Source organism: Colletotrichum phormii, assembly GCF_030913505.1.
Source record: "Colletotrichum phormii strain CBS 102054 chromosome Unknown BDP81scaffold_7, whole genome shotgun sequence".
NCBI lineage: Eukaryota > Fungi > Ascomycota > Sordariomycetes > Glomerellales > Glomerellaceae > Colletotrichum > Colletotrichum phormii.
The window spans coordinates 477,269-491,679 of NW_026851449.1; the positions used below are offsets into that span (position 1 = coordinate 477,269).

At 52.8% G+C, this 14,411-nt stretch overlaps 1 protein-coding gene across 1 annotated transcript; it reads left to right on the forward strand.

The window, feature by feature from the left end:
• Positions 1-8,348: 8,348 nt before the first annotated feature.
• Positions 8,349-14,324, forward strand: BDP81DRAFT_392746 (1,3-beta-glucan synthase component FKS1; the record flags this gene model as incomplete). The annotated part of the gene is made up of 3 exons (XM_060587744.1): positions 8,349-8,563; positions 8,622-13,916; positions 13,982-14,324. The coding sequence occupies 3 exons, from the start codon at positions 8,349-8,351 to the stop codon at positions 14,322-14,324; spliced, it is 5,853 nt and encodes a 1,950-aa protein (XP_060446724.1).
• Between the last annotated feature and the right edge of the window lie 87 nt (positions 14,325-14,411).

The window sequence follows — 14,411 nt, forward strand, 5'->3', positions numbered from 1 at the left end:
GGCACGTGACTTGGAGGCCGTGGCATGCAGACACGTGACAACATTAGATGAAGTGGTGAGTACCGCTTAGATACCTACCGGGGGTGAGGTAAAGCAATATGAGAAACCCGATGAGCTTTTTGCTGGAAATCATGAATCACTCCGATAATTAAGCTCTGTGTTGAGCATGGTATCTTCAACTTGTTCGCTTCTACTGAAGAGCCCTAGAGGCTAGGTGTAGTCTCCCGTCAGAGCATCAACTGTCAAGGAGCTTTCAGATCACGGTTCGGACCAAGCATGGCCGTTCGAGGCTAGTCCTGGGTTGACAGGCCCCAGGTACCCCTGCAAAGCTGAAGCTTGATGCATTCGAGAAACGATACTGCACAGCCCTGGACGGAACAACAGAATACGTTACAGAGTTGTCCATCAGGACCATCACCAAAAGGGAGACCTGGAGCACACCGACCTTTTGATAGCCAGCCCAGCGTCGCGAGAGATGCCGCCGCGGAGTCTTACAGGCTAGTCGCCATGAGATCTACCAAGGACAGTGGAAGATGCGACAGGATTGTCCTGTAATGCAGCGGTCGATCAGGGACGGGGGGGGGGGGGAATGGGTGTGTCAAAACACCGGACCGCTTCTGAGCAGGCAATCGGCACGCACGGAAATTTGATCCCTCTGCCCCAAAGATAAAGTACTGTGTGGCACGGAGGGGGACCCAACCAAATGGAAGCGCGCATTGTTCAGGAAAACAAGATGAGACCCGCACCCGTCAATGGAGGTCGCCAGCGTCCCGAGACTCCTGTCTTCTTGCCGAAGTCTTCAGGAGTCTAGATGCACGCCGTAATAAGGTATCCGTAGGCAGGCAGGCAGAGAAAGGAAATGGGGGAGATGCTGCCCGTGGAGAAAAAGGCCGCGCGGTACGGAGTATGGCATAAGGAGAACGGACTCGAGTCTGAAATTCTGCCCTTGCTACCTTACGGAGTGATTGTTTAACAATCTTATTCCTAATTGCCGTGTCAAGACTCAAGACTCCCCAAGCCAGAAGGAGCGTCCGGACGGTATCTAACGCCGGCTAGGTATATGCTCAGTGCTGACAGCAGCGGCACGGTGCTAGCATTGCGAGACAAAGAACAAGAAACCGACGGATTGTGTGGATGTTGTGTGTCTTATCTGGCCCCTGTCCACAGCGGCAGAACAAAGAAAGGAACCCCTGGAACTTTGGGAAGCCCGTTGCGGAAAAGAAATTCCGGCTTTATTGGGACGGACATCAAACCCGTTGTCCGCTGCGCCACGAAAGCCACCAGCACCGGCGGGGACTTGGGAAGTTGAAGAGGGATCTAGCATGAAACCGTAGCCCATCCCAGGCGCCGATGCTGACGCTGATGCGGTTGGCCGCTCAACATGCTCGAGATTCCTTAGAGGTTGATAGCTGTAGATGTGCAGTAACTGGGGAACGGGATCTGCTCCACGACTGAATTCGAATTGCTGCGATATTGCCGGGTATTGCTACAACCAGATCGCAGTGGGCTTTTGTATGGTTTGCCCGTCTCTGCAACGGTTCAAAATGCATATAGCGAGGCCCATCTGCTTCAGGACGTACAACAAACTGACTGAATACCAATCCCTCAAAGACTAAAGGCTAGTAGCATGGTCGATTTGCCGTCAGCTAGTCAAAGTGACGTACGTATACTCCGTAGGTAGCTAAGTAGCAATTTCGGAGGCAGCTCGAAAGCACATCCTGCCGGATCGTTAAAGTCCAACAACTTGTGAGATAGTAGGATGCATGGACGGTGGACGAGACCTCTGCCCATCTGGTAGTGATGAAGGAAAAGGCGAACGGACGGACACCCCTCCGATCGAGATCGTTGCGCAAACTCGGAATCCGGCTTTGCAGTGGATTCTACTCCGTACCGGTATTAGCATGGTAGAAAATGGGGATTAGCTGACATTTTGGTGTGTTGCGCTATCGTTCGCAAAGGGCAAAAGTCGATTCGCTAGGCATGCCGGAAAATGCCATGGAGGTTCAGAGTGGGGGGTTTTTTTTTCTGTTCGAACCAAAGTGGGTTGGGGGACGTGTGTATGACAACATCATGGTGGACCGTGCGGAACATCAGAGATTGAAGATTCGTATATCCGTAAGGCTTAGATAACTTAGATTGGTATTCGTAAATCCATACGCATTTATCCGCATGAGAAAAGAAATAGTCGGGAAAGAACGAATGATGAGGAGCGGCGGGCAAGAGGTAGTTGCGAGAACCCGACGCCAAGACAAGCACTGCGCCTTGTTTGAATCTTGTTGCTTGGTGAGTTGTCCAAGTACTTTCCTTACCATGATACGGATAGTGTGCCATAAGGTTTAGATGATGGTGGTGTTTTCCAAGACTCTGATTGACTCGTTCTTAAGCCGGTACCTGCATCCGAACAACACATCCACAATCGCGCCCGCGTCCAATTCAGGTTGTATTTCCCACCCATTTCGTTATCGTTAGCGTTGGCGCATCTTTTTTTTCCTTCTCAGTGGTGCCAGTCCTCACACTGCAGGCCTCCTTTTCGACTTCGATTATTAGCCCCGCCAGCCTTCCACGCCCGCTTTCCCACCCACCTTTCGCCCCCACTCTCCCGCCTCCCCTCCAGTCTCCAGAGGCTCCAGGTTTCTGACCCAGGCAGAACCAGGCTCCAAATCCTCCGGAACGCCCCAATTTCAATGGATGCACGGATGGTAAGAGCATCATAATGGTAGAATCCCCTTCGTGGTGTTGCGGTCGCCTCTGAGTATATTTGAGTGTGTTCATACATACAGAGAGATTCCCTTGCGTCTAATCTACATCCAGCCAAAGCGAGCAGAATCATAGAGACAAATCCACAAAGTGAGGGAGGAATTCATTCAGCTTACTATTAGCACTGCACACAGTACGGATATACGAATGCATCTTGACAGAGGAGGCCGCTCAAGGAAATAAACAGTAGACCGTCAAGCGCGGATGGGTCTCCATAGCACTTTGACGTTTGTGCATCGAAATGGAAACAAATCGACAAATCGGTCATCGTCTTTCCTCTGGGGCAAATTTCGCACTCGGCACAACTGTCGTCATTCCACTGGCACCACCATGCCACCATGGGCCTGCAAGGTAGTAGTATTATACCATCTTATGTACCTCAAGCTCAGGGTACATGCTTTTGCGAGTTTACTCACGTCGCGTTCTTTCTGGGGTGACTATCAAGAAAGTTTTGAGCACTTTGTGCGACCAAGTACAGATACGGATGCCATGCGTGTGACTGGGCAATTGCCACGGCGAGAATCTAGGGATTTCGACCACTGATCATCCCGAGATCAACATGGCATTATCCCATCATCCAGTTCAGCCATTTGCTGTCGAGTGTCGACGGTTGTAGATCCTATATCCTAGCGGTGCTGATCTGCTGTCGGGCCGCCTACTAAAGTCACCAAAACGACGCGTCCCTGGCCTGGGCTGTGGGCATGAAAATCAGCAGACGCGACAACACTCTTACGGCTCTCTACCGTGTACGTACATGGACAGTGCGAAGAGTGAGTATCCGAAGATAGATCAATGGTGGGTTCAGTGGTTCACACTAAGGCAGGATGCAGGCAATGTGTTGGCCGCATGTACTCGGGATTCGTACGTCTGTCTGCGTATTGGACTGCCAAAGTGCTTCCAGTTCGGTCGTGCTGGTGCAGCGGTGGCAAACCCAATGCATCCTTTGTCGGCGTGAGGCCACTTGGCAACCAACAGACACGAAGTGCAGCCAGCATTATTGCGAGCTATCGACTCTGGAGGATTGACAAGCCTCGTGTACCAGCAGAGACACGCAACCCTTCTCGTGTTGTTCACGATGTAGCGCGGATAAGGTAGCCAGCGACAACTGAGATATACCAGTCACTCTGGGCGGGCGGCCGCAGTGACAGTCAACTCACGTCACCAAACTTTGTCTGTACTTGCTGTCGAGCGGCATATCCGATAACTCACTGACTATAACTCCAACCTGCGATCAATCCGATCTCCGCTGCAACAGGTCAGAGTGTGCTGAAGTCCGCCTCTGTCTCTGCTTGCGAGCTGCATTTGACAGCTCGCTCAGTCCGAAGGTCAAAGCGAGCAACGGCCTTATCAACTCTATCCGTATGCGAGAGAGATAGAACAGATGCTCCTAGAGCTGTCCTGCGTTGCAGTTGCAGTGCCCGAGTATGGAGTACACTGTAGAACGAGCCCACCGAGGCGCAGCTGCAATTACTGAGACGGGGGGCATCGGCTGCCCACCCACGACCATCGGCAAGAGTCTGTGTGTGTTGCTTATCCTTCAGCCTTCTAGAGCCTTGGCTGAGGCCGGATGACGGGGACAACCGTTGTGGCTCGGAAAACGCGTGAGGGTTGCAGACAATGTGGCTGCTGCAAGTCTGTGACAGCCGTCATGGCAGACGAGGTGAAGGTGAACGGAAAGTCTACAAGGTCCATGGATTGAAGTGGATATGCTGTCGGAGAAGTTGAAAAGCATGCTTCTATTGTTTTGGTCTGGTTCGAATCGTCCTTGGAAAGGATGATCTGAGGTTGGGGTCAAGGGGAGAATGACAAGGTGCGGAGCGAGACGAGTTTGACCGTTGACGGGATCTCGGGAACAGGATGCTCTCGATAATATTCTAGGATTGCCACCTTACTTCTTATTATTCTCGCTAGCTCGTAGACGATGTACGCGTCCAAACTCGTATCGAACATTTGAAGATTGATACGGCGTTAACGGCAACCGCGACGGGCCGAGAGGGAGGCAGAATCTCCAGTCCCCTAGGTAGTCCGCCAGACAGGCTTGATGGGCAGCATTTTGCTGGCTGGAAAAACCAACTCCCATTTGGGCGAGGCGGCGGTGCGAGAAATGTGTGAAGGACAGGTTTGAGAGGTCAGACGCACCCGCGACGAGACGAACCCTCACCCAGGCGTGCCAGGCTCGGTCGCCCAATCCCCATGGATCTCGGTTGTGATCTGGACAGGACCTTAAGACGCTTGAGTCGACCCCTGCCCTGGCTGTTAATTATCTAGCAGCAAGTACCGGAACGCCCGGCCTTACTCTGGAAGGAAACCCAAGGATTCAGGTACGCAGTAGCGTCCCCTGTTGCGCGGGTCGGTTGCCCCTTTCCCGTGAGAGGCTCAGCCCGTTCTAACTTCTCCCTCTCGCTGAGACATTTGTCCACAACCAATCGAAAGGGAAAGAAGAGTCTCAAGAGAGAGGGAAAGAGAGGATTGATAATCCAATGGAGCCATGGATGACGGCCGATGGAGTGCCCCCATGAACTTCGAAGTCAGCTACTCCATAGTCCTTACCAGCTGCCAAGGACCGCCGGACAGATAACGATTCTGCGTAGTACAAATACGGATAACGAGATGCGGTTCCTTCAGGCTTCTAGACTATCATATTTGCTAGGATTGAAAGTGCCAACCCATGGTGATGCGTGAAGTGACCTTCACTACGGAGTATTCGTTTTGAAAATGCCTGGGTGCCGTATGGCGTATGGATGCAATGTGACTCCAAACCAGTCACTCTGTATCCGTAGTGAAACCTGCTTACTCGCTGAATGAGTGAAGTTGTCTTTAGATCGGGGATATGGTTGAGGGGGGTTGTCGATTGAAAAGTGAGGGTTGAAGAAACATACAAAAGTCTGTATCTAGATACATAGAACCGAATGAAGAGCCACTCACACCTGGGCTATGAATAGCAGCACCTGTATCTATCTGTACGCGTAGCTCCAAGGTAGGAGTGAGTGAATAGGTAGTGCCGTGAGTGCACAGTGCTGAGTGAGGTGAGTGAGCCAGAGTTGTGAGTGGGCGAGTGAGGGCGGTGTTTGACGTTCCTCTGTGGTGGAGCCGTGCCCCCAAAAGCCAATTCGCATCCAATGACATTGGATGCCCATCGTCCCCTTCCTTGGCCCGACAATTCTACTGTGCACACAGCCCCTGTCGGGTGCAGGTGGCAGGTCGGAGGTCTGAGCCTTGAATTCGGAGTGGAGGTGACGGGAGTTTCCTCGCCTTGAAATTGGCAGTGAGTCTGGCACTGTCACTGCCAGTCAAAACTCAATGACGGTAGCAGTGCAGTTGCTGGCAGGCTGGCACACGCCGCACGGCTGGTTAGAAAAGCTGGCACCGCTGCAGGCCTGCACTTCACCCTCCTGCCGGGACCAGCCCCCTCCCCTGTCCATCGTAATTCCCCACTCTCGAGGAACGTACCTTTGGACACAGTGCGATGACATGGGAAGGTAGGTACCTCCATTGCTCCAGGTCGTTCCTACCCATCCTTAGCTTGACTGGCCAGGACATCCCACTCTTTCCGCCCACAGACACGACACGCCGTTTGCCCCGGCTCCTTGCCCAGCTGGACCTTCAACTTGTCTGTTCTTTTCATCTGACCAGTCAACGTGCAGGAATGCAGTCGCACAGCCACGCCTTCCTGCCGGAAAACTCAGAAGAACCTAATACCTCAAAAGAGAACCGCAGCTTGGGAAGTTGAGAGGGACAGACTTCTTACCTGCCATTGACCACAGAAGAGACGGGGAAGGAAGAAAAAAAGGCAAGGCAGGAACAAGTCCCGCAATCCCTATGAAGGCGTTCCAACTTTCCAGATGCTGCTGCCGCCTGCATACGCAGTATGCGCAGTAGGTACCTTATCTGTGGTATTATCTTGTGCCTGGATGAGGTACCTTACTTCCTTGGACGAGGTCGATCCTTGACGATATGTGGGCCACCTTCATCATCACCAAGCCCTGTCTATTCTCCTATTCTTCGACTGGGCGGCATGTCTGAATCTGGTCCAGTTCTGGTGGCGCTTTCAAAAGCACTGCTCCTGCCTGTGATTGAATCCGTAGTTCATCAATCCGTACTATTCGTGCCTGCCTTGCTGCTGCAGTTCTCTTGACTCTTCCTGTATACTGTGCAAGCTGGCAAGATTCCCTGTGTGGACCCATCCCTGTTCTAAATTTTCCTGCTTGCTGCAGCCGTTCAAGGACGGGCCGTCTGGGATTGTGAGGGGGGTGTCTCTCCTCCTTTTCCTTTTCCATTTATTTTTTGATTTCGTCTTGTTTTTGGTGCATATATAGCCGGCGCGACTTCCTGTGCACTGTACGAATACTGAGAGAGGGACTCAGGGAGCAGAGCAGGAAGGGAAAGGAGACCGGACAGGGTTTCCTTGGTTCTTGAATAATCCCCCCTCTCCTTTTTCCCAGTTGTGCATCCATCTGTGCCTGCCAGCCTCCTGTACCTTACCTCTCTCTCTTGTCTGTTGTGCCGTTCGTTAGAAAGGAATCCATAGGTCTGCCCTCTCCTGTAGGCTGTGGTTCCCTCCCAGCTAAGGATCCAAAGTGAGGTCGGGTGTCTCCTTGTGTCATCTCCCACTGTGCTGCACCCCCCGTCTTATCCCTTAACCGCCCATCCATCCACCTATCCATCCATCCGCCTCCCCCCTTTTTGAAGCATTGTGGCGTGGGTTGTTACTTGTGTATTCGTAAAGGTGCCGTCCTCCTTAGCCTGTCGTCTCTTACCTTAGCACCAACAGGCCCGTTGTCACTTCCATCCACTCCCTCTACCTCCTGCTCCTCCACCCAACCTCTTCTCTCCCGCTGCTTCACCTCGACCTCACCTTTTTTACCTCTTTTCACACCACAACAGGTTCGCACCTTCCACACTTCGCGTTCCGTCCACCCCTTTTCTTTCCTCCTTCACCTGCGCTTTTTCTACCCTTAATTCATCACGCTCGTTTGTGAGACGGCCTCCCTGGGCAGTCGCGGATTTGAAAACAACAAAAAAAAAAAAGTATTACACATCACCAGTCAATCGCTTCGTCGTCTTCTCCAGAGCCGGCCAAGCTTTTCGATCTACTGCAAGAGGTCGTGCTTTGCCCTCCTCTCCCGAGCAGTCCAACGCATCTTGTATCTGGCGCCAACCTTGCCCAACCCCTTTGGTTTACGGTTTTACCACCTCCAAAGGAACAATCACCAAGCCAACTACGCCAGTCGGCCTTGCCGTGCTCCCGCAGCCCCCTTCCTCTACCGCAAGGTTTAACTACCTCACGCCGCCGAGCCACTAGACGGTCTACGACTTTGCAATCCAAATCACTGTCGCTATCTACTCTTGTTGTTGTGCCGGCCACATCAGTTTGGGCTCACCATCGTCAGCCCTCCCACTGATCATACCACAATCATCTCGAGAATCCTCCCTGATGACTTTTGGACGGTTAGTGAACCAACCTCCCTCTCCTCTTCCCCAACACCCTTCTGCTCTCTCTTCACAGCCCCGCCTACCAATGGATGTGGCTTGCAATAGTATCGACCCATCCGTACTGACTCTTATGTTCTGTTAGATAATCGATTTTCAGAATGTCGGGATATCCAGCCGGTGGTGCTGGTGGCGGAGGCCACCAGGACTACGACGACGGCTACGGCCAACAACAGGGTCGCGGCCATGGAGGAAACGGAACTCAACAGACCGATTCCTACTACCAGGACGATCAGCAGTACTATGATCAGCATGGTGCTTACGACGCCCACGGTGGTCACCCCCAGCAGGGTGGTGATGGCTACTACGATGAGTCGTATGTTCTTCGTTGTCGCTGACTCCAATTGAAGGATTGGGCTAACCATACTCTCCAGGGGCTACTACAATGCCGACCCGAACAATGCCTACCACCAGGATGGTGGATACTACGACAACAACGAGCAGTACCAGGACGGCTACTATGACAATAACAACAACAACCCCAATGGCTACTACGACCAGGACTACAACCAGGGACACGCTGGTGGGCAACGCCATCAGGGCTCCGAGGAAGACTCCGAGACCTTCAGCGACTTCACCATGAGATCCGACATGGCTCGCGCTGCCGATATGGACTACTACGGCCGCGGCGACGAACGTTACAACAGCTATGATCAGGGCGGTGCTCGTGGATTCAGACCCCCCTCCTCTCAGATCTCCTATGGTGGTAACCGCTCTTCCGGGGCTTCGACTCCCAACTACGGCATGGACTACGCCAACATGATGTCGGCTGCTTCTCGCGAGCCGTACCCTGCTTGGAGCGCCGATGCTCAAATCCCCCTGTCCAAGGAGGAGATTGAGGACATTTTTCTCGATCTTTGTGCCAAGTTCGGATTCCAGCGGGACAGCATGCGCAACATGTACGACCACTTCATGATTCTTTTGGACTCTAGAGCTTCCCGCATGACCCCTAATCAGGCTCTGCTGTCTCTCCATGCCGATTACATTGGTGGAGACAACGCCAACTACCGCAAGTGGTACTTCGCCGCCCACTTGGACCTGGATGACGCAGTCGGCTTCGCCAATATGAAGGGCAAGGGGCTGCGCCGCAAGGCCAAGAACAAGAAGAAGAAGAAGGGTGAAGCCGAGAACGAGGCCGAGGCTCTGGACGATCTCGAGGGCGACAACTCTCTCGAAGCTGCCGAGTACCGCTGGAAGACGCGCATGAACCGCATGTCTCAGCATGACCGCGTTCGCCAGCTTGCTTTGTACCTGCTCTGCTGGGGTGAAGCCAACCAGGTTCGCTTCATGCCCGAGTGCTTGTGCTTCATCTTCAAGTGTGCCGACGACTACCTCAACACTCCCGCATGCCAGAACCTGGTGGAGCCTGTGGAGGAGTTCACTTTCCTCAACAACGTCATTACACCCCTCTACCAGTACTGCAGAGACCAGGGATACGAAATCTCCGATGGCGTCTACGTGCGACGTGAGCGTGATCACGACAAGGTTATCGGATACGACGACTGCAACCAGCTTTTCTGGTACCCCGAGGGAATCGAGAAGATCGTCCTTGAGGACAAGTCCAAGTTGGTCGACGTTCCTCCTGCCGAGCGCTACCTCAAGTTCAAGGACATCAACTGGAAGAAGTGCTTCTTCAAGACGTACAAGGAGACTCGATCATGGTTCCATTTGCTTGTTAACTTCAACCGCATTTGGATCATTCACTTGACCATGTTCTGGTTCTACACTGCATACAACTCTCCCAGTTTGGTCGTTGGTCCTTCGTACGAGCAACAAGCCAACCAGCAGCCGTCGACGGCCCAGAATTTCTCTATTGTTGGATTCGGTGGCACGATCGCCGCGCTCATTCAGGTTTTGGCTACCCTGGCCGAGTGGGCGTACGTGCCTCGCAAATGGGCTGGCGCGCAGCACTTGACCAAGCGTCTCTTATTCTTGATCTTCATTCTGGTCATCAATGTCGCGCCCTTCGTCTATGTCTTTGTGCTTCCGAACCCCAATGAGCAGATTGCTAAGATCCTCGCCATTGTGCAGTTCATCATTGCAATCCTCACCTTCATCTTCTTCTCGGTTATGCCGCTCGGCGGCCTCTTCGGAAGCTACCTGACCAAGAACTCGCGCAAGTACGTTGCCAGTCAGACATTCACCGCAAGCTACCCACGCTTGAAGGGCAACGACATGGCCATGTCCTACTTCCTATGGGTCGCCGTCTTCGGTGCCAAATTCGGAGAATCCTACGTCTACCTGACCTTGTCCTTCAGGGATCCTATTCGATACCTCACCATCATGCAAATCGATTGTCTTGGCGACAAGATCATTGGAGATGTTCTGTGCAAGAAGCAGCCGTACGTTCTTCTGGCTCTGATGGCCTTCACCGATTTGATCTTCTTCTTCCTTGACACGTACTTGTGGTATGTCTTGGTCAATGCGATTTTCTCCATTGCCCGATCCTTCTACATTGGTTCCTCCATCTGGACACCTTGGAGAAACATTTTCTCTCGCTTGCCCAAGCGTATCTACTCCAAGATTCTTGCTACTGGCGACATGGAAATCAAGTACAAGCCAAAGGTGCTCATCTCTCAGGTGTGGAACGCCATCGTCATCTCCATGTACAGAGAACATCTGTTGGCCATCGACCACGTGCAGAAGCTTCTCTACCACCAGGTTCCTTCTGAGCAAGAGGGTAAGAGAACGTTGAGAGCGCCTACCTTCTTCGTTTCTCAGGAAGATCACTCGTTCAAGACAGAGTTCTTCCCTACCGACAGCGAAGCCGAGAGACGTCTTTCTTTCTTCGCTCAATCGTTGTCGACTCCCATCCCGGAGCCTGTGCCAGTCGACAACATGCCGACCTTCACCGTTCTCATTCCCCATTACAGCGAAAAGATTCTGCTCTCTCTGCGCGAGATTATTCGCGAGGATGAGCCCTACTCTCGCGTCACACTGCTCGAGTACCTCAAGCAGCTTCATCCGCACGAATGGGACTGCTTCGTCAAGGACACAAAGATTCTGGCTGATGAAACCTCGCAATTCAATGGCGACGGCAACACAAACGAGAAGAACGAAAAGGACACCGCCAAGAGCAAGATCGACGACTTGCCCTTCTACTGCATTGGTTTCAAATCTTCCGCCCCCGAGTACACTCTCAGAACCCGTATCTGGGCATCTCTTCGCTTCCAGACCTTGTATCGCACGATTTCTGGCTTCATGAATTATAGTAGAGCTATCAAGCTTTTGTATCGCGTGGAAAACCCAGAGGTTGTCCAAATGTTTGGTGGAAACTCCGACAAGCTCGAGCGTGAGCTCGAGCGCATGGCCCGCCGCAAGTTCAAGCTCTGTGTTTCCATGCAGCGTTACGCCAAGTTCAAGAAAGAAGAGATGGAAAATGCCGAGTTCCTGCTTCGCGCCTACCCCGATCTTCAGATTGCCTACCTCGACGAGGAGCCTCCTCTGGCTGAGGGCGACGAGCCTCGTCTGTACTCTGCCCTCATCGACGGTCACTCGGAGATCATGGAAAACGGCATGCGCAAGCCCAAGTTCCGCATCCAACTTTCCGGTAACCCCATCTTGGGAGACGGCAAATCCGACAACCAGAACCACTCGCTTATCTTCTACCGCGGAGAATACATCCAGCTTATCGACGCCAACCAGGACAACTACCTCGAGGAGTGCCTCAAGATCCGATCTGTGCTCGCAGAATTCGAGGAGATGAAGACTGATAATGTCAGCCCCTACACTCCTGGTGTTAAGAGCAAGATGACCAACCCTGTCGCTATTCTTGGTGCTCGCGAGTACATTTTCTCCGAGAACATTGGTATTCTTGGTGACGTCGCTGCTGGAAAGGAACAGACATTCGGTACCCTTTTCGCCCGTACCCTCGCTCAAATCGGAGGCAAGCTTCATTACGGTCACCCAGATTTCCTCAATGGTATCTTCATGACGACTCGTGGTGGTGTTTCGAAGGCCCAGAAGGGTTTGCATCTCAACGAGGATATTTACGCCGGAATGAACGCCCTCTTGCGAGGTGGCAGAATCAAGCACTGCGAGTACTACCAGTGTGGTAAGGGTCGTGATTTGGGTTTCGGCTCAATTCTGAACTTCACCACCAAGATTGGAACTGGCATGGGTGAGCAGATGCTTTCTCGCGAGTACTACTACCTCGGAACTCAGTTGCCTTTGGACCGTTTCCTCTCTTTCTACTACGCCCATCCCGGTTTCCATCTCAACAACATGTTTATTATGTTGTCCGTCCAGATGTTCATGATCTGCTTGCTCAGCTTGGGCGCCCTCCGGAAAGAAACCAAGGCTTGCGACTACAACCGCGACGTTCCTATCACTGATCCTCTCTTCCCGACTGGTTGCCAGAACACCGATGCTCTCATGGATTGGGTGTACCGCTGCATTCTCTCCATTATCTTTGTGTTGCTGTTGGCCTTCGTGCCGCTGGTCGTACAAGAGTTGACTGAGAGAGGTTTCTGGCGTGCCACCAAGCGTCTTGGCAAGCAGTTCTCTTCGCTCTCGCCGTTCTTCGAGGTCTTCGTTTGCCAGATTTACGCAAATTCGGTACAGCAGGATCTCTCGTTTGGCGGTGCCCGGTACATTGGTACTGGTCGTGGCTTTGCGACTGCTCGCATCCCCTTCGGTGTCTTGTACTCCCGTTTTGCCGGTCCTTCGATCTACTTCGGGTCCCGTCTCCTGATGATGCTTCTCTTCGCCACCGTCACCATCTGGCAAGCCGCACTCGTTTACTTCTGGATCTCCCTCCTCGCCCTGGTTATCTCGCCCTTCCTGTATAACCCGCATCAGTTCGCTTGGAGCGATTTCTTCATCGACTACCGCGACTTCTTGAGATGGTTGTCCCGTGGTAACTCTCGCTCCCACGCATCTTCCTGGATCGCCTTCTGCCGTCTGTCTCGTACCCGTATTACAGGTTACAAACGCAAGGCTCTTGGCGACCCATCTGCCAAGATGTCATCCGACGTTTCCCGTGCGGCCATCACCAACATGTTCTGGGGCGAGATTCTTACCCCTCTCCTTCTCGTGGTCGTCACCGTCATTCCGTACCTGTACATCAACGCCCAGACCGGTGTCTCTGCTACCAATAACCCCAATGCCTCATCTTCGGAGATCAAGCGCACCAACTCTCTGATCAGAGTCGGAGTTATCGCACTGGCCCCTATTGCAGTCAACGCTGGCGCGTTGATGATGTTCTTCTTCATGGCCTGCTTCATGGGTCCCCTCCTGAGCATGTGCTGCAAGAAGTTCGGTAGTGTCCTTGCGGCGATTGCCCACGGCGTTGCTGTGGTCATGTTGCTTGTCTTCTTCGAGGTCATGTTCCTGCTTGAGTCTTTCGATTTCGCCCGAACTATGCTTGGCATGATCGCCGTGGTCGCAATCCAACGTTTCATCTTCAAACTGATTATCTCGCTCACCTTGACGCGTGAGATGAAGACGGACGCGGCGAACATTGCATTCTGGACCGGCAAGTGGTACTCTATGGGATGGCACACGATCTCCCAGCCCGCCCGTGAATTCCTCTGCAAGATCACGGAGTTGAGCATGTTCGCGGCCGACTTTGTTTTGGGTCACTTCCTCCTCTTCATCATGCTTCCGGTCATTCTTGTTCCCAAGATTGACATGCTGCACTCCATGATGCTCTTCTGGCTTCGTCCTGGGTATGTACTCCTTATCACTCTTCCCCCGATCCTTTCTTGCACCGTTGCTAACAAACTATCAATAGTCGCCAAATCCGCCCGCCAATCTACTCGATGAAGCAGTCCAAGTTGAGACGCAAGCGTGTGTTCCGCTATGCCATCCTCTACTTCACCATGTTCATTCTCTTCATGGCTCTCATGATCGGCCCTGCCGTCGCTGGTGACATGATCCCTATGAGCATCTTCAAGTCTCTGGACTCGACGGACCTGGCCCTGATCCAACCTACCAGCCTCAACAACGACAACACGCTAGGAGAGACTGAGACTGGTACCGGAGCGGCAGACTACTCGGGAGCCTACCTCACGATGACTTCATCGTCGGCAAAGGCATCCAAGACCAGCAACTCGGAGAGAGTGCGCCTTTTCTAATTGTACGAGTTGTATCATAAGACGCATTTGGGGGTGGTAGAGAGAGAGAGTCGTCGTTCCACAAGCGGTCTCGGGATGTTTCCGAGG